This window comes from Phocoena sinus, chromosome 10 (genome assembly GCF_008692025.1).
Source record: "Phocoena sinus isolate mPhoSin1 chromosome 10, mPhoSin1.pri, whole genome shotgun sequence".
Lineage (NCBI taxonomy): Eukaryota > Metazoa > Chordata > Mammalia > Artiodactyla > Phocoenidae > Phocoena > Phocoena sinus.
The window spans coordinates 61,069,307-61,090,684 of NC_045772.1; the positions used below are offsets into that span (position 1 = coordinate 61,069,307).

General features: G+C 51.5%; 2 protein-coding genes across 26 annotated transcripts in view; one reads left to right on the forward strand and one right to left on the reverse strand.

The window, feature by feature from the left end:
• Positions 1-15,947, forward strand: MAP3K12 (mitogen-activated protein kinase kinase kinase 12). 10 transcript variants are annotated; one of them, XM_032644452.1, is made up of 17 exons: positions 80-112; positions 6,120-6,558; positions 7,121-7,248; positions 8,446-8,619; positions 8,719-8,927; positions 9,531-9,714; positions 9,881-10,072; positions 10,353-10,511; positions 10,679-10,837; positions 11,575-11,683; positions 11,931-12,040; positions 12,164-12,280; positions 12,404-12,541; positions 12,737-13,361; positions 13,562-13,632; positions 13,721-13,994; positions 14,397-15,937. In XM_032644452.1, the coding sequence occupies exons 3-17, from the start codon at positions 7,241-7,243 to the stop codon at positions 14,493-14,495; spliced, it is 2,628 nt and encodes an 875-aa protein (XP_032500343.1). In that variant the 5' UTR covers positions 80-112; positions 6,120-6,558; positions 7,121-7,240; the 3' UTR covers positions 14,496-15,937. The 10 variants fall into 10 exon arrangements, with proteins under 10 accessions (XP_032500344.1, XP_032500342.1, XP_032500339.1 ...); XM_032644450.1 differs by having other exon boundaries at positions 76-112; positions 13,721-15,947; XM_032644453.1 differs by lacking the exons at positions 6,120-6,558; positions 7,121-7,248 and having other exon boundaries at positions 1-112.
• PCBP2 (poly(rC) binding protein 2) overlaps positions 11,553-21,378 on the reverse strand; it is a 27,234-nt gene continuing 17,408 nt past the window's right edge. For 4 of the 16 annotated variants that reach the window (XM_032644471.1, XM_032644459.1, XM_032644463.1 and 1 more), the window contains one exon: positions 15,787-16,224. In XM_032644471.1, the coding sequence (XP_032500362.1) occupies positions 16,188-16,224 (37 nt within the window). In that variant the 3' untranslated portion in view covers positions 15,787-16,187. Of the gene's footprint in view, positions 11,689-15,775; positions 16,225-21,378 lie in introns of those variants that run through there. The other 12 variants (XM_032644468.1, XM_032644460.1, XM_032644470.1 and 9 more) reach the window with 5 other exon arrangements.

Below are 21,378 nucleotides of genomic sequence, written 5' to 3' on the forward strand. Positions count from 1 at the left end.
GGCAGCGGGGGGAGGAGGGAAGGAGGAGGAGAAGGAGGAGGAGGCGGGAGCAGCATCCGGAGCCGAGCTGCAGCAGCGCCGCCTTTTGTGCTGCGGCCGCGGAGCCCCCGAGGTGAGAGCCGGGCCGAGTTGTGGAGGGTCGGGGGCAGGGGTGGGTCTGGGTCCTGGGGTCCGGGTGCCGAGGGAGGGTCGGGAGGTAGATGTGGCGGGGTGCGGCGAGGGTGGCGCGGGGATGCTGAGACCGTGGGGATGGAGGAACTGGGGACCTGGACCCGACGCCTGTGGGGATGGGAAGGAGGGGAACCGAGCGGAGGGACGCCGCAGCCAGCTTGGAGGCGAAGGGCCTCCAGAGCTGGAAAGGAGTGTGTGGGGTGGGGGGGGGGGGCACGATTGGGGGACGGACGTAAAGGACAGGGGGCAAGGGAACATCCTCCTCTCCTCCCACTCACTCTCAGGAAGGGGGAGAGGGAAGGAGGAGGAAGAGTTTGGGCCCCCTCAGGGCAGGAAAGGAAGGACAAGGCCTCATGTGCCCCTCACCCCCCTCCCCCTACACACACACACTTAGCAGGCTGCACCTGAGGATTATAGGCAAGAGCACCTGTTCCTGGATGCCCAGATAATGGTCATTCTCCCCTGCCCCGTTCTTACGTGGCTTTCTCCCTCCTCAGTCTCTCCATCGCCTCTGGCTCCCCTAACCCACTTCCCCAGCCCAGGCCTTTCATGAACCTCCTCCCTTTTCCCTACACACTCCTCAAACTCCTTGGCTTAAAAATAAGCAGGAATCCTTTTCACAGAGTTAAAACTCCTATAACCATGGCCTTGGCTAAGGGGAGGGAAGAGAAAGGGTCAGAGGCTCTATAGACAGTGGAAGGAAATAGTGGGGTATCCCTTAGAATTGAGGGAAGGGTCCCACCTTTTAGCTCCTTCACCTGCTCCCTCTGGGGAGGAGAGTGGGTCAGCAGCCCTTAACCAAGAAGGGGTGCACACGAGGTCCAACACAGAATCATCTCAAGCCACAGTCAGTGCCTCCCTCTAAACACAATTTCCCTTCCAACTCACAGAATGGACTCCATGGCTCTGGGAGCTCTGATTTTTCAGCCAGAGGGTCATGTCTAGGGAAGGCAAGTAGGAGGGATTCAGGAAGGAAAGGGCCTGCGTACGCCCTGCGTCTTCCCGTCCAGGCACTGAAGTTCCTCTGAGCTTTAGGGCCTCTGCTCCCTCCTATCTCACACTTAAGGGTAGAAAAAACTTCTGCCCTCTCCAGCCTGCCACCCATCTACTCACTCATTGTGGGGACTGAGGCAATGCTTGGAAGACCAATGGTGTGATACAGTAACCCCAGCACATGTGAAAACGAACCACTAAATATCCTTCCCCTAATTCAACCCAAGTATGGGCAGGGGAGGCAAGAAGTTTACCTAAGGAAGTGGCTCAGGACTTTCTGGTTGTCCTTACGGCTAAGGATGGCAAAACCGCTCTAAAGACTGACTGCTGTTTCTGGGTCCTTCCCCCTGAGGTGATGTGCTACTCTGGCTTTGCCAGGAAGAGGACCCTAAACTCTACCACCTACCAGCCTGGACTTGCCCAATGGCTTATCACGTGCAGTCCCACCTAGCCCTGCTGGTCTGGGAGAAAGAAGGGATTAGGGAATCAACCCCTTCAGGAGTCCCCGTCGAGGCAGAACAAGGAGAATGTGGAGATGACGCCAGCAGGGGACACGGGGGCTTCACTGATGGGCTGGCTACAGACACTAGTCTGTCTGCTTCCTTTGCTCCCGGAGAACTAGGGGCAGCTGTGTTGGGGAAGGGTGACGAGGCGGCAGGGGCGCACTATTCCACAGGAGAAGAAGGATCCTCCAGGATAGAGCCCTTTTCCTTTGGTTCCTTCTTTCTTCACTCTCCTTTCTATCCCTTGTGTTTATCCAGCTCCCTTTCCACCTATACCATCTCTGCTGCCTCTTGCTTTGCGGAGACAACGGAAAGAAGGGGAGGGACACACGTTTATAAAAATCTACTACTGCTTGTTAGGCGCTTTCCATGTGCTAATGTTTATAGGGAGCTTCCTGTGTGCCAGGTTCCAGGCCAGGAACTTTATGTGGAGTATCTCAGTACTTCTTATAACAATACTGAGAGGTAGAATAATCATCATTTCTATTTTAGGGATGAGGAAACTGAAACGTAAAGAAGTGAAGTAATCTGTTCAAAATTTAAAAATCAGTATGTGGCAAAAGCGTTTAGGATTTGAACCCAGGTGTGTCTGACCCAGAGCCTGCGTTATTACCCACATAATACCCTGCATTGCCACTGTGTGAACTAGTGACCACTGTCCCCATTTAGAGATGAAGAAACTGAGGTTTGTTAAGAAGTCTCGTACTCCAGGTCGCCCAGCTGCTCAGGAGCAGAGACAGGACCTCAAGCAAAGCCTCTCTGCTTCTCAGGCCATCCACCCTCCCTCCCTAGCTCACTGTCCAAGGCTAGGTGACAGGAATGGATATAGGCACTCTGTAATTTTAATTTCTTCTTTTTCAGTTTAAAATAGATTAATTTCTTAATAAAAATACCCACAATTCCACCTACTTAGAAATGGTTACACATTGGTTTCTATCCTTCCAGCTCTTTTTTTTTTTTTGGCGTTACGCGGGGCTCTCACCGTTGTGGCCTCTCCCGTTGCGGAGCACAGGCTCCGGACGCGCAGGCTCAGCGGCCGTGGCTCACGGGCCCAGCCACTCTGGGCACGTGGGATCTTCCCGGACCGGGGCACGAACCCGCGTCCCCTGCATCGACAGGCGGACTCTCAACCACTGCGCCACCAGGGAAGCCCCTTCCAGATCTTTTTAAATGCACATCCGGCTCAGGAACAATTTGTTAAAATACGCTGAACTTCTTCCACGTGCACCTGAGGTCCTAAGTATCAGGGACCCCTGTGACCCATCATACCTTGCTCCTACCCTCGCCTTCCCCTCAAACCTTAACGGGTAGGACTGCGGGGTGATCCTGGGCCACGATGGCCAGGGGGTGAGGACAGGGTACAGGGAATTAGGCCTTCCCCCTCAGTCCAGAGGAGGTGGGATATAAGGATTTGCAAAGGAAGGACGGGGGCCTCTAGCACACCGCTGCCATTGTGACCTGGTTCCCCTGGGACATGAAATCAAGATTTGTCCTGGGGAAGTAGAAGGTTCTGGTCTCCCTTCTGGTCAGACAGAAGAGATGGCCTCTCCAGAATCCACAGAGAAAGACCTGGTGTCCAGCCAACCAGAAAGACAAAGCCGGAGCCCCGGCACTGTGCTCATGGCATTCCCCACATCGTCTTACTTAACCCTCACCATCCCATAAGGTAGGGTTGGGAGTCTCGGAGGGATTACGTTCCTTGAACTAATTCACGGCAATATGAGATTTCAGTTCTGATCTCTCCAAATCCAAAGCTGGTTCTCTTTTCCTAAACAGTACTGCGCCCCTCTCTCCCAGCCCCTTCACTGCCCACACTACTGGAGGAAGAGGCGGTGGCGGCTAGGGTTCTCAGGGCTGGACCTGTGTGAGGCTGGGGGCCTGGAGTTAGGGGTGATCTCCAGTTTTGCCCAGGCTCTCGGGGGAAGGCATTCCCCCCTTATGAGGGCGCAACAGAAAAGCTGTAGTTCTTTCCATCTGAGAACAACCCTGGGGCCAGGACCATGGATCCTGTAAAAAGCAAAACAAAAACAAGCTGCAGCCATTGGCCGGGAGCCTTGGCCAGGAGGGGTTAGAGTCCTTTACTCTCTCAGGATCTCAAAGCCTGGATTGGTGGAACTACCATTCCCAAGTCTTGGGTCTCCTTTCTGTGTGAAGACATCCCCTCCACCCCCAGTCAGGAGAGAAGGGGAATCTTCCTTTCCTGAGTGCAAAATAGGGTCCAAGACAGTGGCGAGTGCTCAGTGTGAGAGCCCAAGACTTAGACAGATGGCCTGGCCTCTCAACTGAGCCCCCAAGACAGCCAGACAAGCAGCTTGGCATTGAGATTCTGCTGTTAGAACAGGAGGGAGTGAGAAACGATGTAATGGGTTGCTTTGCCACAGGCCTCCAGCATCTCAGGCAGGAGAACCTGGGAGGAGGAATGAAAGGGGTGTGGGGTACCCCCTGCCCACACTCCACCCCTACAGCCACCTGGAGGGAACCACCAGCAAACAGAGAACCTGGTAGCTGAAACTGAATTGGGGCTTCCTGGGGTGTCCAAAGAGCGGCTTCCCCTGGAAGATGCATAGTTTAGGGACCGCTCTCTCCCCTCACCCAATCTGGAGCCGAGTTCTGCACAGTGACCTTTTGGTAAATATGGTTGACAGAATGACTGACAGAGATATCCAGCCCCTCCTGTCACATCCCTGCCCTTCCCCCATGCTCTGCATAATTGATGGGCAGGGAGACATCCCTCCCCCAGGGTGACCAAATGTCTAGGGCAGGGGTTCCTAGCCATGATATCCCCTCCCCCCGCCGCAAAGCCCTGGCGCCAAGGCCCAGGTGGGGGGCAGTGGGACACAGCTGGCAGGTCAGAGATAAAGGACACAGAGACAGAGTGTGTGTTGGGAGAGAGGAATCTCCAGTTTACTATAATCTCCTGGGGCCTCAGCTCCACCCCCCCCCCCCCGCACCCCCAATACACACACACTCCTTCAGGTCAATCTGGAAGAGCTGTCATTAGCCTGAGAACAGGGAGGGGTGGACTGAGCGTGGCTGGGTTCCCTCCCTTTCCTTAGGTCCCATCTCCTATTTCTTCAGCTACTTCCACTGCCCGAAATGACAAACAGGTGAAATGGCTTCTCTCTCTCCCCAGCTGCTGGCCCTGGATCCTGGAGGGGCCCCTGGGGAGGCCAGGGGAACTGGAGGGAGGCTTGGCTGCAAGCGTCTCAGAGCGTGTCACCCTCTCTATGCCTAAGGCTCCAGGTTGCCAAACACCAGGTGAAGGCTGAAAAATTCCTTTAAAAAGCCAGGTGTTGTGCCTACTCAGAGCTCAGCTTCTAAATAGGAAATGAATCGAGGAGGGCACAGATGATCTGTTTTTCAATCCCCTTTCAGCTCCTTTTACTCAGTGTCCTCTGCTTTTCAAAATCTGTTTTTCAGTCCATCCTTCTTAGGAGTGTCTCTCCCTGTGCTTTACGCTGTTCGGTCTTTCTCTCAACTAGGTAGGCCCTCCTTCTCTGGCCGTGCCTGTCGCCCTTTCACGTGTCCAGTCTCCCTGTCTCACCATTTCCTGCTTTCTCTGTGGCACCGCACCCCCAAAGTCAACCCAAGTCCCCTCTCTTCACCACCACCGGCTCTCCCTCCAATGCACGCGGGGACGGGGGTCGTCATGGGGAGGAGGGGACGCACAGGCGGTCAGCCGGTGGGGTCCGAGGTCCCCGCCTGCCAGCCCGCAACCAGCACGTGGGCCAGCCCGGGTCAGGGGCGGGGCCCGGGCGGGGCCCCACCCCCGCGATCGCCGCTCACGTGACTCCGGGCTAATCTTGTCCCGGTGACTTCACGCGCCGCCTCGGGCCCAGTCGTCATGGTTACGCCGCAGCGCCCAGCGCTTCCCCCAACCCGCTGCGTCCCCTCCCCTTCCCCGCCCGGACCCCCTCCTCCTGCCGCCGGGCCCCCGCCCCCAGCCCCAAGCCACGTGACGGCCGGGAAGGAGGTCGGGAAGTGGGAGGGGGCGCTGGGGCCGTAACCCCTTCCTCTCCGCTTCGAAAGGCCCTCACTCTGGCTTCTAGGAGCCGGAGCGCCCCAGTCCCGCTAGCCCTCCCTGCAGGCCCACCCGGGCGGAGCGCCGGGAGCCCCGGCCTTCGTTCTCAGTGGTCCGGAAGGGACGCCCGGCCTGAGGGGCGCAGGCGAAAGCCCTCGGGTCCTCCCGCGGACGTTCTCCGGCGAATTGGCACGTTGCTTGGCCTGTCATTTGCCTTACTACGTGCATCTCACCTCTTGAAGCCGCCGTTATCTCGCGGGATATGTTGGGGATTCGGAGGCTGGGATTTCAGCTTTCTGAGCCTCAGTTTTCTCAAGAATATAAAGGGACCAATGATAATACCTCCTTCCCTGGGTGGTTCTGAGGAGTGAGGGAGCTAATGCACGCGTAGTGTACGTCTGGCCCATAGGACGATCCTCTGGGCTGTGTAGGGCAGTGGACTTACTGGACACCTTCCTGCTCGCCGGGTGCTGTTCGAAGCTCTGGGATACCGTGCGACATCGTCACTCAGGAGTACAGGCTCTCGGAGGAGCCGGACGCCCGCTCGACCGCACTGTGTCTCCAGGATAATGGGAGCCATGATGGAGGAAGCACAGGGGGCTGTGCCAGCCCAGAAGGGACAGTAACTCAGAGCAGCAGGGACAGGGAAGAAGACTTCCAGGATGAAGTGAGACTTGGAAAACAACAGATGGGGCTTGAGAAGCGCCTTCCAGGCTGAGCACAGAGCTTGAGCCTCTTCCTAGCTAACAGCACCTTGGGCAGGTTATTTAAGACCTCTGCTACCTCTGTCAAATGGGCGTAAGGATGCCTAACTTAGAGTTTTTAGGATTTAATAAGCTAATGCACCTATAACAGAGGCTAACATACATGGTAAGCTTTCCGTAAGTGTTAGCCATTCTCATTAGGTGCCCTGGCCCAAACGCCTGATGTAGCTTGGTAACAGGCTCTGTCCATTATGGCCTGGGTACCAACAGCAGTGGGAGACGAGGCAGGGGAGGGGCCAAGAGCATGGAGGTGAGGCTGCAGGACCAAGTGGGGGCTACTAGAGGGGTTGAAGAGGAGGGGTGCTGGCCAATCTGTGCTTTAGAAAGATCCTTCTAAAGGCTAGGTGGAGAATGGGGTGGGGGGAGCCTTAGAAGAACTTGGAGACCATTTAAGGGGCAGTTGTCCTGGGCCAGGTGACACAGCTAATGAGGCCTGAATTAAGGCAGTAACATGGAACTAGAGAAGAGAGACTAGAAAGGCACTGGGTCAGGGCTTTTCGAATGTGCCAGGCATAATAAGAATCAACTGGGGTGCTTGTTAAACACTCACCCAGGCAAACCCCACACCTGCCCACTGAAAAGGTCTTTGAGAGGCCTGGAAATCAAGAGTTACAAGAGCTGAGACAATCAGAGGTGCATCCCCACCCAGTGAGTCCTTTTTATTGTAGATTCCTGCCACCCCTCTCCAGTCGTGATTCAGAGGCTCCGACGCAGGTGGTTAAGGAGGGACCCTACTGTGCTGAATAGTTAGAGAGGACTGCTGGCCTCAAGAATCCCTGCACCTCAGGATGATCTGGTAACTGACTAGATGTGGAGGGAAATGGGAGACCAGATGACTTCTGGTGTCAGGCTTCGGACAAGATTGGTGTAGGATGAAGAATTTGCTGTGCCTGAGTGATAGCTAGTTTCTCCCTTTGTACAGTTGGAGAAATGGAGGCTCAACTACAGCTTGCCTGAGATCACGCAGCCAGTAAGCAACAGAGGCAGAGCTAGGATTCAGATTTTGTAATAGTTGCTTTATAGATAGCACCCAGCTATGAACTGGGACACATCTCTATTGTTTGGAAAGCTGGATCTTGGTTTGGGGAGTGCGGGAGAGGGCAATGGAGAAAGAGGAAAGGAGACAGGGCCTTCTCTAACTGAACCCTGGGGGAGCAGTGGGACTGATGGGAGGGCTAAGGGGGGTGAAGACGTAGGCTACAGCTTGTCCTGACAGTTTCTGCATCCTCCTTGGACGGTTCTGCCTTTTCCCCTCGTCTGTGCTGGGCAGATAATGGAGCTCATTGGTTACAGCCGTCACTTACCTCGGAGAGGCCCAGGTGTGTACGTGTGAGCACCCGAGAGGGAGACTCAGATGTGAGCCGTGATTATGCCTTAGGATAAGACTCTCAGCAGAGTCATGTATCAAGTACGTGAGTGTGAGGCCCAGCAATGTCATGTGAGAGGGCCTGAGCGGCGCTGAGTCCTAGCAGTGTCACCTGTGTGTGCTTCAGTGTGAGGGAGGCGTGAGAGTGTTACTGTTGTGTGCCTCAGGTTGAGACTCAAAATGTGTATATCCGAAGGACCCTTGTATGACACATGTGTGCATGTGAGCCTCAAGTGAGAGAAATATGTGCTCCAGAGGTGAATTACAGTAATCTTACAGGGAGAAGGGAGCTAGTCTATTGCCGTACTTGGGTTTGGGACGTACCTTACCAGTACGTACCTGAGCAGGGCTGTTACCTGTATTAACCTGAGAATGGTACTTAGGTATGTTGCCTGTATACCTAAGGAAGACTTGTGTCACTAATAGATGCTTGAGAGGAAGCTTGTTTCCCAAGATGGATCCCAGGAGAAGCTTGGAGGGGGATAGATACCTGAGGGTGAGGTTCAAGTGTTACTTCCAGGAGGCTCTTGTGAGCCCAGCTCCCCACCCCACGCCTCTGCCTCTAGGGCGAGCCTCCTGAGCTGGGGCACCTGCGGCTTTGACAGCCCGTCCTCCTTTTTCCCACAGGGCCCACCGCTCACCACTACACCGGGGCCCAGAGGCCATGGCCTGCCTCCATGAGACCCGCACACCCTCCCCTTCCTTTGGGGGTTTCGTGTCCACCCTAAGCGAGGCGTCCATGCGCAAGCTGGACCCAGACACTTCCGACTGCACCCCCGAGAAGGACCTGACGCCTACCCAGTGTGTACTCCGAGATGTAGTGCCGCTCGGGGGGCAGGGCGGGGGCGGGCCCAGCCCCTCCCCAGGTGGAGAGCCGCCCCCTGAGCCTTTTGCCAACAGTGTCCTGCAGCTGCACGAGCAGGATGCTGGGGGCCCAGGGGGAGCCACTGGGTCCCCTGAGAGTCGGGCGTCCAGAGTTCGAGCAGATGAGGTGCGACTACAGTGCCAGAGCGGCAGCGGCTTCCTGGAAGGCCTCTTCGGCTGCCTGCGCCCTGTCTGGACCATGATTGGGAAGGCCTACTCCACAGAGCACAAGCAGCAGCAGGAAGGTAGGCCGTGTCCTCGAGGAGACCCTCTCCCCATCTCCCTGAGCCTGACATCCGTTTGGACAGCCCCACCTAAGTCGCCTGATGATCCTTTTCTCTCCCCAGAGCCCAGCCCCTTATTTGTCCATCAGCCACTGACTCCCCAGTTTTTTTTTTTTAATTTATTAATTAATTTATTTTGGGCTGCATTGGGTCTTCGTTGCTGTGCGCGGGCTTTCTCTAGTTGCGGCGAGCGGGCTTCTCATTGCGGTGGCTTCTTGTTGCGGAGCACGAGCTGTAGGCACGCGGGCTTCAGTAGTTGTGGTGCACGGGCTTAGTTGCTCCGCGGCATGTGGGATCTTCCCAGACCAGGGCTCGAACTGTGTCCCCTGCATTGGCAGGCGGATTCTTAACCACCATGACACCAGGGAAGTCCCCCCAGTTTCCTTTTAGACCACCCCTTCATTTCCTTCCTGTCCCCTCGTCTTCTCAGCCCATTTTAGCTACTTTTCTGCCTCACCCTCCTTGAGTCATCTCAGCCAACCCAATGCTTTTCCCTGAGCCTGACCACCCCAAGGCCCCAGGTGTGGCTCTCTGAGCCTGTGGCACTGTGCCTCCTGTCCACAGACCTTTGGGAGGTCCCCTTTGAGGAAATCCTGGACCTGCAGTGGGTGGGCTCAGGGGCCCAGGGCGCCGTCTTCCTGGGGCGCTTCCATGGGGAGGAGGTGGCTGTGAAGAAGGTACGGGACCTGAAGGAGACTGACATCAAGCACCTGCGAAAGCTGAAGCACCCTAACATCATCACCTTCAAGTAAGGTCTGGGGCAGGGGCCGGGGTACTCTTTTGAGGGCAGGGATCTACCGCACCCTTCCTGAAGCGGGTGCCAGAAAGGCGTGGGTGGGAATGGGGGTGCCAGGTGTGAACCAAGTGGATGCTGGGCTGGCTGAGCCCTTCATGCCACTGTGTTTGGCTCCCAGGGGTGTGTGTACCCAGGCTCCCTGCTACTGCATCCTTATGGAGTTCTGCGCTCAGGGCCAGCTGTATGAGGTGCTGCGGGCTGGCCGCCCTGTCACCCCCTCCTTGCTGGTTGACTGGTCCATGGGCATTGCCGGCGGCATGAACTACCTGCACCTGCACAAGATTATCCACCGAGACCTCAAGTCCCCCAAGTGAGTAAGCAAGCAAGCAGGGAGAAGCTACTGTGCACGGTCTCCGGTAGGTGTCCCCACCCAGGTCAGTGTGACCATCTCCCTGCCCTCAGACCCTGTCCTAAAGTCCATGTGGCCGTCTCAGAAACCCCTCCCAAGTGATAGCCCTATCTCAAGAGGGCTGTGGTAAACCCCCCGTTTCTGGGTGTCCCAGATGACTTCAAACAGAAAGGTAGAGTTGCTGCAGCTAGACGAGGTGCGTGGAGGGGCCCGGGCCCCAGCTGACTACACTCTTTACCAGCATGCTCATCACGTACGACGATGTGGTGAAGATCTCCGATTTTGGCACTTCCAAGGAGCTGAGTGACAAGAGCACCAAGATGTCCTTTGCAGGGACGGTAGCCTGGATGGCCCCTGAAGTGATCCGCAATGAGCCTGTGTCTGAGAAGGTCGACATCTGGTGAGGGCCAGGCTGAGGACTGAGAATAGCAGGTGGCCAGCATGAGAGCTGGCGGGTGGGGGGTTCTTCCAGGGCCTGAGTACAAGTGAGAAGTGAGACAAGCCTGCGGTAACCTGCAGGGCCTCTGGAGGAAGACCCCCCCAAGTGACGTCCCCTCTTATCCCTAGGTCCTTTGGTGTGGTGCTGTGGGAACTGCTGACTGGTGAGATCCCCTACAAAGACGTAGATTCCTCAGCCATCATCTGGGGTGTGGGAAGCAACAGTCTCCATCTGCCTGTGCCCTCCAGCTGCCCAGACGGCTTCAAAATCCTGCTTCGTCAGTGCTGGTAAGGACCACCTGGCCAAGCTGGAAGCAAGGGAGGTGGCTGACGGTTAGCCAGCACCCAGGACCCGGGCATCCAGGCCCAGAATCCTGAACAGGGAAAGGGGGACAGAGCTCCCAAATATGGCTCTCCAAGAAAGACCCCAGGACCCAGAGCGTGTATCAAGGGGACTAGGATAAAGAACGGAGAGAAACTGGGCTGACCAATAGTCTGCAGGGGTGCACAAACTGTGTGTGACCTTGGGCAAGCAGTGTTCCCTCTGAACCTGTTTCCTTATCTGCAAAATGGGGACAACAATATCTGATATAGAGGGTGGCTACGAAGCGCCTGTGAAGGACCAGCACAGCCGCTGAGCATGGCTGGTTGAGCCTCAAGTATAGACTGTCTTAGAACGCGGGAGGCCCTGGACCCTTGTTTGGAACCTAGACCATGGAGGAAGGTGGGAGATTTCTAATCTTTGGCTAAGCATTTCCCCAAATGTGTTTCTTTTAATGGAGTTACTCAAAAAGGTTTGTTTCGGCAAACAAGTTGGAAAATAGGATTAAATAGGTTTCCTTACTGCAGGACTTTGATATGCTAACAGATGGCCTGTAACATTTCCTAGATAGTTGACCAGGGAGTTTTGTCACAGAATCATTGTAGAGTTGGATTCTCCAGGACACCCTTTGGGAAAGGATGCTCTAGTTCCTTTCTGGACCTCCCTAAAATTCCTTTCTCTCCCACGACTCCATTTCCTCCAGGAACAGCAAACCACGAAATCGTCCATCATTCCGACAGATCCTGCTGCATCTGGACATCGCCTCAGCCGATGTACTCTCCACACCCCAGGAGACTTACTTTAAGTCCCAGGTGTGCTGTGGGGAGGAAAACGAATACCTTAGCTCCCTCTCTTTGCAGGGATAATGGTGTCCTTTGAGGGGAGGCTGGGAAGAAGGGTGGCTGGGGATGGACAGATTAGCTCTTGAAGGACTGAGACCTGGTCTTGGTTGATCCTGTGCCCCACTCCTGTGGGCTCCAACACACACAGTGTGCAGCAGTGCAGGCACCTGCAAAGGCTTTCTACAGGTCTCACCCCTAATTTTCTCTCCACCCCCAGGCAGAGTGGCGTGAAGAGGTAAAGCTGCATTTTGAAAAAATTAAGTCAGAAGGGACTTGTCTGCACCGCCTAGAAGAAGAGCTAGTGATGCGGAGGAGGGAGGAGCTCAGGTGTGTGTTTTGGGAAGGTGATTTCACCAATAGCAGGGCCTGCAGACCAGTTCCCAGAGACTGGGATAAACGATGGCACCAGGTGAAGCCAGCTCACCTCGGGGACCCTTCTGCCCATTTCAGACACGCCTTGGACATCAGGGAACACTATGAGCGGAAGCTGGAGAGAGCCAACAACCTGTACATGGAACTTAATGCTCTCATGTTGCAGCTGGAGCTGAAGGAACGGGAGCTACTCAGGTAATCACACACACCCTCATACACCAAACCCCATCTTCCTGGAGCTGTGCCTGACTTGGAGATCCTACTGAGCCTCGGCCCCCATTCCTGGTCCCACGCCCAGCTAGCGTGTTTTGTCTTTAGGAGGGAGCAAGCTTTAGAGCGGAGGTGCCCAGGTCTGCTGAAGTCACACCCTTCCCGAGGCCTCCTGCACGGGAACACGATGGAGAAGCTCATCAAGAAGAGGAATGTCCCACAGAAGCTGTCACCCCACAGCAAAAGGTAGCACCAGAGTTTACAAGTGCCATCGCTTGTGAATGGCAAGGGGGATGCTGGAGAGGCAGGAGTAGGGCTCAAGGATGCCAGGAAGACGGATACTGAGATGGGAGAGAGGTGCCTTGTACTGCCTGAGGTTAGGGAGTGCTTTCATGTGATAAATTTGTTAATCTCCAACTTGCACTTTCCCTCTCCCACCAGGCCAGATATCCTCAAGACTGAGTCTTTGCTACCCAAGCTAGATGCAGCCCTGAGTGGGGTGGGGCTTCCTGGGTGTGCTAAGGGCCCCCCCTCACCGGGACGGAGTCGCCGTGGCAAGACCCGTCACCGCAAGGCCAGCGCCAAGGGCAGCTGCGGGGACCTGCCCGGGCTTCGTGCAGTTGTGCCACCCCATGAACCTGGGGGACCAGGAAGCCCAGTGGGGCTAGCAGGGGGACCCTCGGCCTGGGAAGCCTGCCCTCCAGCCCTCCGTGGGCTCCACCATGACCTCCTGCTCCGAAAGATGTCTTCATCGTCCCCCGACCTGCTGTCAGCGGCATTGGGAGCCCGGGGCCGGGGGGCTACAGGGGGAGCTGGGGACCCTGGCTCACCACCTCCAGCCCGGGGTGACACCCCGCCAAGTGAGGGCTCGGCACCCGGCTCCACCAGCCCGGATTCACCAGGGGGAGCCAAAGGGGAGCCACCTCCACCAGTAGGGCCTGGTGACGGTGTAGGGCTGCTGGGAACTGGAAGGGAAGGGACGGCGGGACGGGGAGGAAGCCGGGCTGGGTCCCAGCACTTGACCCCAGCTGCACTGCTGTACAGGGCTGCTGTCACCCGAAGTCAGGTAAAGTATGGAATGGTTCCTGAGCTCTTCCTCTTTCCTCCTTCTCCATGGGGTGCGGTGCAAGTCCTTAGTTTACCTCCCACTTTAGGTTCTTGATCTTAAGCCATTCCCGACTTAACCCTTTATAACCATGTTTCCTTATCCTGGGTCCTTGATGACCTCTTCCCCCTTTGACCACAGTCTGCTCATCTCTCCTGCAGAAACGTGGAATCTCATCAGAGGAAGAGGAAGGAGAGGTGGACAGTGAAGTAGAGCTGACCTCAAGCCAGAGGTGAGTGATGCAATCAGGAGATAACGGCATTTGCTTTCTGAACTGCAAGGTGTAGTCAAGCTATAATCCTGGTCTGCCCAACATACAGGTGGTCTCAGGGCCTGAACATGCGCCAGTCGCTATCTACCTTCAGCTCAGAGAACCCGTCAGATGGGGAGGAGGGCACAGCTAGTGAGCCTTCCCCCAGTGGCACACCTGAAGTTGGCAGTACGAACACTGATGAGCGGCCAGATGAGCGGTCTGATGACATGTGCTCCCAGGGCTCAGAAATCCCACTGGACCCACCCTCCTCAGAGGTGGTTACTGGCCGGGAACCCAGCTCCTTGCCCATCCCACACCACAACCTACTCAGAGGGGAGCAGGTGAGTCGCAACCAGGTACTGGACAGGGAGCAGATGTCCAGTCATTTGAGAGCTGCTGGGGAGACAGATGCAGAGGCCAGAAAGATAGGTACTTCGCCCCTGTGTCACTCGGTATCTGAAGCTGTTTCCTCCCGTACTAAAGAGCAAATATCCACATGGTAGAATTTGGGAGATCTAGAGTACCTAGCGAGGTTGCGTGCACAGTACCCATGAACTGCAGCCAGGGAGGAATCCTGAAACTAGGAGTCTGGTGCCTTGGAGAATGGCCTGAGCAACTGAAATCGGGAGACAGTAAAACCACTAAACCTGCAACTACAAAGACCACAGTGAAGGATCCTGAAGGAATCTATTTGCCAAGAGATGCTGAGCCGCACATCACTGCCTTTCTGCTCTTCTTCACAGGGCCCTCCCAACTCTGAGGACTCAGACTGTGACAGCACTGAACTGGAAAATGCCAACAGTGGTGAAGCCTTGCGGCCCCCAGCCTCCCTCCCTCCATGAAAGCCACTCTTATCCTTGTACATAGAGAAATATTTATATAAGTAATATATATGCGCCACATAATCAACAAAGACAGGGCTATCCCAGCCTAAGTCTGGCTCAAGGGAGACTGACCCCTGACCAAGTCACCTGATAAACTCTAGGGACACTGGCAGCTGTGGAAATGAAAGACAAGTACTGCCCTAGAGATATGGGTACGGGCAAACCGGCCCCTTCCTGCTTCACTCCAATACGTTCAGCAAGTGGTGAGGCGACAGAAAAGCCAAACTTGCCTAGTTTCCTCTCTATTCTTTCTGCCCAAACCATGAGGAGCAGGAAAGGGAGCCATTTAGACTGCACTTTTTTGTTTTCCGTTTACTCTGTTTACACATTTTGCACTTGGGAGGAGGGAGGCTAAGGCTGGGTCCTCCCCTCTGAGGTTTCTCAGGTGGCAATGTAATTTCTTTGTCCCTCCATCTCTCTGCCCAAGCGCTGGCTTAGGGACTAGGGGGAGGCCAGGAGATTGTGAAAGCATGTGATGGCTCAGGCTGAAGAACTGGGGTGTTGTTTTAAGTCCCTGCTTTTATCTTGGTGCCTGATTGGGGTGGGGACTGTCATATTGTAACCCCTGTGAAAAAACCTTGAAATATAACCACTCCATGCAGGCAAGCTGTTGAGGGTTTTCTTGGTGACTGAATGGGGTAGCCTGCATGGTTAAGTAGGAGCCTTGGGCTCCAGATGTTATCTGAGGACTCTGAGTGACTTCCTCCTTTTTATGCTTTTCTCACGAACAAACTGAACATTACTTACAGCCCCAACCTTGTAAAAATCTACATAAATGGGAACAGGTCTGTCTTTATAAAGGATTCTAGTAGGACCCATAAAACACCCATTCTTTTTAAAAACAGGAGACTACAGTTTTAAGTCTGGACAAGAGTATAGGCATTCCCAGCAACCTGAATCCCAGTGAGACACACATTCAGCTGCTTCCCATGTGTATGCATGTGTATCCCTCCCCACCCACCCAGTTGAAGTGCTTGCTTACACTTTGTAGACAAATCTTAGGAAAATATAACCCCCCATCTTTTGGACCAAGGGCACAGCCAGCTTGCTATAGCTATTAAGGTCACTCTGCAATGCAGGCTCAAGGGCTACAGAAAAAGATGGGAGTGGTAAAACAGAAGAAAACATCTTCACTGGAATAAAGGCTTACATTCAAAACCCAAGCAGGGTCCGTGTCCTTTGACGGATAAAAGGTGCAAAAATAACAGCAAGACACCAGGAACAAAACCCACATGAAATCACTGTGGCATCCAGTTTCTATTCACAAAGAAAAAGCTCCAGTCCATCTTTTAATTTTTTTGAAAAATTCCTGACATTACAGAACTAAACTGAAATGTATTAATATTCCACTCTTACATTTCCATGACAAACAAAAAAATTTCATGAGCCAAAAAAAACCCCAAAAAAAAACAAAACAAAAAAAAACAGGGAGAAGCTTATAAAACTAAATATGGATCTCAGCATTAACAGCTGAACAGAGAAAGGAATTAAAACGCTTTAATTAAAAAATCACGAGTGGATAAAGTGTGTAGAAACTGAAAATTTACAAACTATTTAAAACCTGGAATCGCTGACTGTTCAGAAACTACACAGATGGATCATGGGTGGTGGTGAACAGCAGAAAGGGATTATGGATGAATCTGCATTGTTCTAGCTGCTCCCCATGCCACCCGTCTCCGAGGAAAGCCTGTAACACACACACAAAAAAAAACTCGAAGTTAGTTTTCTGAGTGCCCAGCAGTACCTCACCTCCAAAACTTTTAGCCTGGCTGATGAGATGTGAAGAAGTACATAATCTGCTTCAGTTATCAAGGGAGACATTTTAAAGACTTCTTGGATTAATCAGTACCATGGTCCTATAACCCCTGCAATCCAAGCTTCCTGAGGCAAGTTACCTCACAACCAAGGGAAATTGAGGACCTTGGTTATTAATTGTGGGTATCCCTCAAACTATGCTCTATAGAATCTTTGTGGGAGATGTTAAGCACTCTCTGAAAATACACCACAAACACACACACACACTAAAGCCTTAGAGGGTCGCAATATACAGAAACTTTCTTTACTGCCCAGCTTATTTTTTAGCTTCTCCCAAGCTACTAATAGAACAGTCCCAGGTCTCTCCATCAATGTGAAGACTATTAAGAGATGCTTGAGTTTTTAAACACTAAGGCATGTTAAAGAGGGAGCAGCAAGTGTTAAGTATGGGTCAAGAATTATACCCAACCTATAGTTTTTAGGCCTAGTTTTCAAGACTAAGTGGAAGTCAAAACAATGTTTTCAGCAACTCCCTAGCTCACTCTAGAAGCTCCCCAATTTGTGGTCCTGTTAAGCCAAATTCTCCATCCAAATATACCTAGCTACAATGCCTGTTTCAAATAGACTATTTGAGGTCCTGGAATCCAATTTTGGGCTTTGAAGGAAAGGTCTTTAGATGTTCGGCTATCAGCCTGCTTCACTGATAGTAGGTAGCCAGCAGGACTTAGCTCCCATTTTGAACAGAACTAAATGTGTAAGACCCAGTCTCAGTTTGTAACTTTTTTTTTTTTTTTTTTTGGCTGTACCTCGTGGCATGCAGAACTTCCCCGACCAGGGATCGAACCCACACCCCTGCAGTGGAAACGTGGAGTTTTAACCACTGGACCAGCAGGGAAGCCTGAGTTTATAACTTTATTTCATAAAGATTTTAAATTTACTGGCATTCGTGTCAAGACAGCATGTGCATCTCTTCCAGAATAACGCATATCCAAAAACTGGCCAGGAAGGCAGGGGCAGAGGGGTGGGGGAAGGGCAGGAAATAGGTCCTTCAACTACAAACTGCATTTAGTTTCAAGTCAGAAATGCTACTGTGACCTCAGCATAAAGGAAAATAGTTCTTAAAGGGGGTAGATTCTTGCCAACCTCAAAATGGGATGACTTAGAGCAACGTAAACAACAGACCCTGAATCAAAGAGTTTAGTGGGAACTGAAGGTTGAGGAAAGGAGCTGCTGCAAACAGTTCAGATCTAGGACCTAAAAAAAATCTAAGTTCACGTAAGAAGGTAGTAGCACTCTGGCACCAAAAAGAACAGTCCAGAATTTATACACAGCCTGGGCAGGAATTGGGGGTGGCAGGGAGAGGGGGCAAGGAGAAGGGAAAACCCAACCAGAAATACTGTGTTAAGGACTCCAGGAATAGAAGGACCACATGGGGGAGCTGTAAGCTACTAAAAAATCGAGCACCAAGAAGTACCTTTTGGATGTGGTGATTTTGGTCAGCCCTTAAAACATCTGACTTCCTTCCAAGCAATCCTTTAGGGAGTACTCATTAGGTAAAGAGGCCTTCTAAAATCAAGAACTAGATAAAATAAAAACCAGGTTTCTGGGGGAGATGGTATCAGCAAGATATAAAAAGAGCTTACTAAGGAAAGCTGGACCACATGATAAAGGAGCATCTAGCAACCAACAAGAAAAACCCTATCTGGACAATGAAATTTGCCCCCCTAGTCCTTCAGGCAGACTTGGGATGTGTAACACTAATTCACAGCCCCAATATGAGATTGAGGGACCACGAAACCAGAAGTTAATATATTGCAATATAATTAGGTTATTAGCTGTTGTTTGTTTTTTAAACAATGTAAGCCAAAGGGGATATGGGAAAAGGTCACCAGGAAAGAAATCTCCACACTGGTTTTCTAAATCCCTGGGAAGAGCATCATACTTTCATTACCCTGGCAATATGCATTCAGGCTGAGTGGAAAACTGTCAGAGCCCTTCCACCATTTTACCTACGGCATTTCTACTCTTTTATGGAGAGAGATCTTGGGATACAAAAAAGAATGAAGCTTCGGGGAGATCAAGCACAATCTTAGAAGACTGAGTAAATGCAAAGCACAAATTGCTAGTCCTGACTACTCACTCATGTGATCTGCAAATTTAAAGTCTCCCAGAGCATCTATTTCTTTAATCTGATAAAGTGAATCAATGAGTTACAGTTGATCTTAAAGGTCCCTTCCAAATCCAGGTCTTTAATCCACTAATTATGACGGGGCTGGTGGGGAGACAAAGGTAGGCGGGGAATAGAAGGGTAAAGGGACCTGGCTGAATGATTAATCAGGGCTGACTTAGGATAACTGGACAGAATCCTGCCAAATCTGAGGCAATGTCACCCATTGGTTGTTCAAGATTTATCCAATGTCACAGGGAGAGGGGTAATACTAGTTCAGAGGAATGCAGACAGAAGCCGGCAAACTTTATTAGACTTTTCCCAACTTGCCTCCCCATTCTGGGTAAAGAAATAACTTCTTTCCTTCACAGCACAGTCAACTAAGGTTCTTACTGTGGCAACTTTATTACAGCTAGAAACACAAATCTGGCCAAGAAGGCTGGCTGATAACCATGAAAAAAAAAAAAAAAAGGTTAATGGAGAAGCTTTTATTCATTAACACAGAGCCTAAAACATTGTTATATTGCAAGGCAGAATAAAGCTACAAAAAGTAACAGAATGAGAAAGAAGAGCAAGAACTGTGGCTCTAGATAAAGAATTCAACAAGTCAGACTCTGAAACAGGCACTCAAGCAGAAACGGCCTAAACCTAAACAGTTTACCATTGCCCCTGCCCCCACCCTGTTATCCCCCAAAACAGTAAAAAGGAAAGGGTCACAAGCTCACAATAGTTTGGTTCTCACCAATGTTAACAAAGGGAAAACAAAAACAAAAACAAAAACAAATACTTGAGGGGGTGCCCAAGATATATGCAATCAGTAGGGAGAGAATCTCTGTTTCTCGCTTTTCAGTTTGTTAGTTACACATGGCACGGCAGAGGTGGTGGTGGTGGTAGCTGAAGCCCCGGCACCCTTAGCAGCAGACACAACATTTAGAGCCAGGAGAGGGATGGGTTTCATGCCAAGCAGACTGGAGACACAAGGGGCGGTCGGAAGAGGGTTGGGGAGGCTGGAGGGTGCGTCGGAGGTCCCCGCTGTGGCGAGCGAGGGGGTGGTGGTGGAGGAGGAAGAAGAAGAAGAAGGGGTGGAGGGTTGAGAGAGGTTGATGCTGAGGTGATCAGGGATCGTGACGGAGGCTGCCTGGGAGGAGGGTTTAGCGTTTTCTAAACTGTAACAGAGGAAAAAAAGGAACAAAAAAAAAAGGGTGGGTGGAAGGGAAGAGCACAAAAGGGAAAAGTACAGGACAAAATCCGCTTCAGTTATCAGTAAGTGCCTCTGGTTGCCAATTAGGAAGACTTAATATCAACTTATGACAAGCTGTCTTTTATTCTGTGTCCCACCCTCTAAAAATGTATACTTTGCCAAATTCCATTCCACAATGCTATTTAAAACTGCTATGGTGAAGAAAAAGCTGACAGACTGAGAAAAATCACACACTTCCATATTACCTGACACACTGATCCAACCCAGAAGACAGAAAAGAACGATTTCAAGCAGAAAATGAAAGAGTACCCATCCACCTCCAAACAAGAACAAATGTTTCACCCACCAATCACTTGAGCAGCTTTGGGATACTAATGCACAGAATTGTTTTTTCTGTAACTGATGTTAAAATTTGCTTCTACCGCCACAGCAAACTAACCAAATATGTCAGGATGGAAAGGGACAAGAGCCTAAAGTAGGTCACTCATTTCAGACTTCAAAGATTGTAGCATTTTCAATGAAAAATGCTGAGAACAGAAGCATAGATAAAATAAAGCCTCATTTCTGGTGATGGGGTGGGAGAGAAAAAAAGGCCCTTTGTTTTTAACTGACTGTACTTCTCATATAGACCTTAGGAAACTGGAAGAGAGAAACTTTAAGCACTGCTGAAAAGTTCAGTTTAATAAAGTAAAACTACCACTGCTACTCCTAAAATAAGCTCTAAATCACAGTAATGACCTGTAGCTCCCAAATGCCTGCATGTGTCTATGGCAGAACTGCAGGCATTTGCTGAAGTCTGTTGGACAACCTACGGCTAAAGATTAACTCTTCAAAGGCAGGGAGGCTCCTCTCAAGACTCCATTTTGTTTACCTAAATCCAAGGACAGTTGCAATCCATAAAAAAGGTGCCAAAATCAGTAGAAATGCTCAGGGTCCATTACTGAAAACAGAGAACTCTTTCTTTACCTAGTATTCATAATAAAACCAGTTTGCTTTCTGCGTTCAAACTGGGCCAATATGAGAAAGTGAAGAGTTAGCTGCGTGCACACATAGTCCTTGCTTGGTGTTAAATGAAGCTTTAAAAAGTTTTGACCCAAATCCATAGCTTGGACAGTTTCATTAAAAAGGATGATCCTGAAAAGAGTGACTAAAATCAGGAAACAAAGGTGGACCACGTTCTGCTTCCTTACAACTTAGCCACTGACCTAGTACAGGGGTCAGGCAAGCAGGTTACGTGGAAGCACTATCTGACAACATTAAGGGTAGGTCTACCCAAGCAGAAGAAAAATCGCTTGGTTTCCAGCTTCCAAGAACACGATTCTTTCCTCTTAACAACCCACCACCCCCATTAGAAACAAGGAAACAAACCTTTGCAAACAGTCTCCATGCAAAATTAACTACCATTTCAGTCTGAACAGTAAGAATCTGACATCTTGGTAGCTGAAGAAGAAAGCAGATCTAGACATAGGAACGTCTTGGTAGCTGAAGAAGAAAGCAGATCTAGACATAGGAACGTCTTTTCTACATAAAGACTAGAAAATACCTCAAGGCATCAAAAGACATAGGCAAAAGTCAGAACCACTACTGGGGATCTGATGAATTCTTAACCAGGGGATAAAAGACCATGGAATAAATACATGATCTACATAAGCATGGCAAAAAATAGATCCCATACTTACTAATTCCTTTCCCTTGCACTAGATTCAGGAACCCATAAA

Coding starts and splice junctions, on each gene's coding strand:
- MAP3K12 (XM_032644446.1), top strand. Junction 12,281..12,403: donor AAGGAACGGGAGCTACTCAG/GTAATCACACAC, acceptor TTTTGTCTTTAG/GAGGGAGCAAGCTTTAGAGC. Junction 13,633..13,720: donor GAGCTGACCTCAAGCCAGAG/GTGAGTGATGCA, acceptor CCCAACATACAG/GTGGTCTCAGGGCCTGAACA.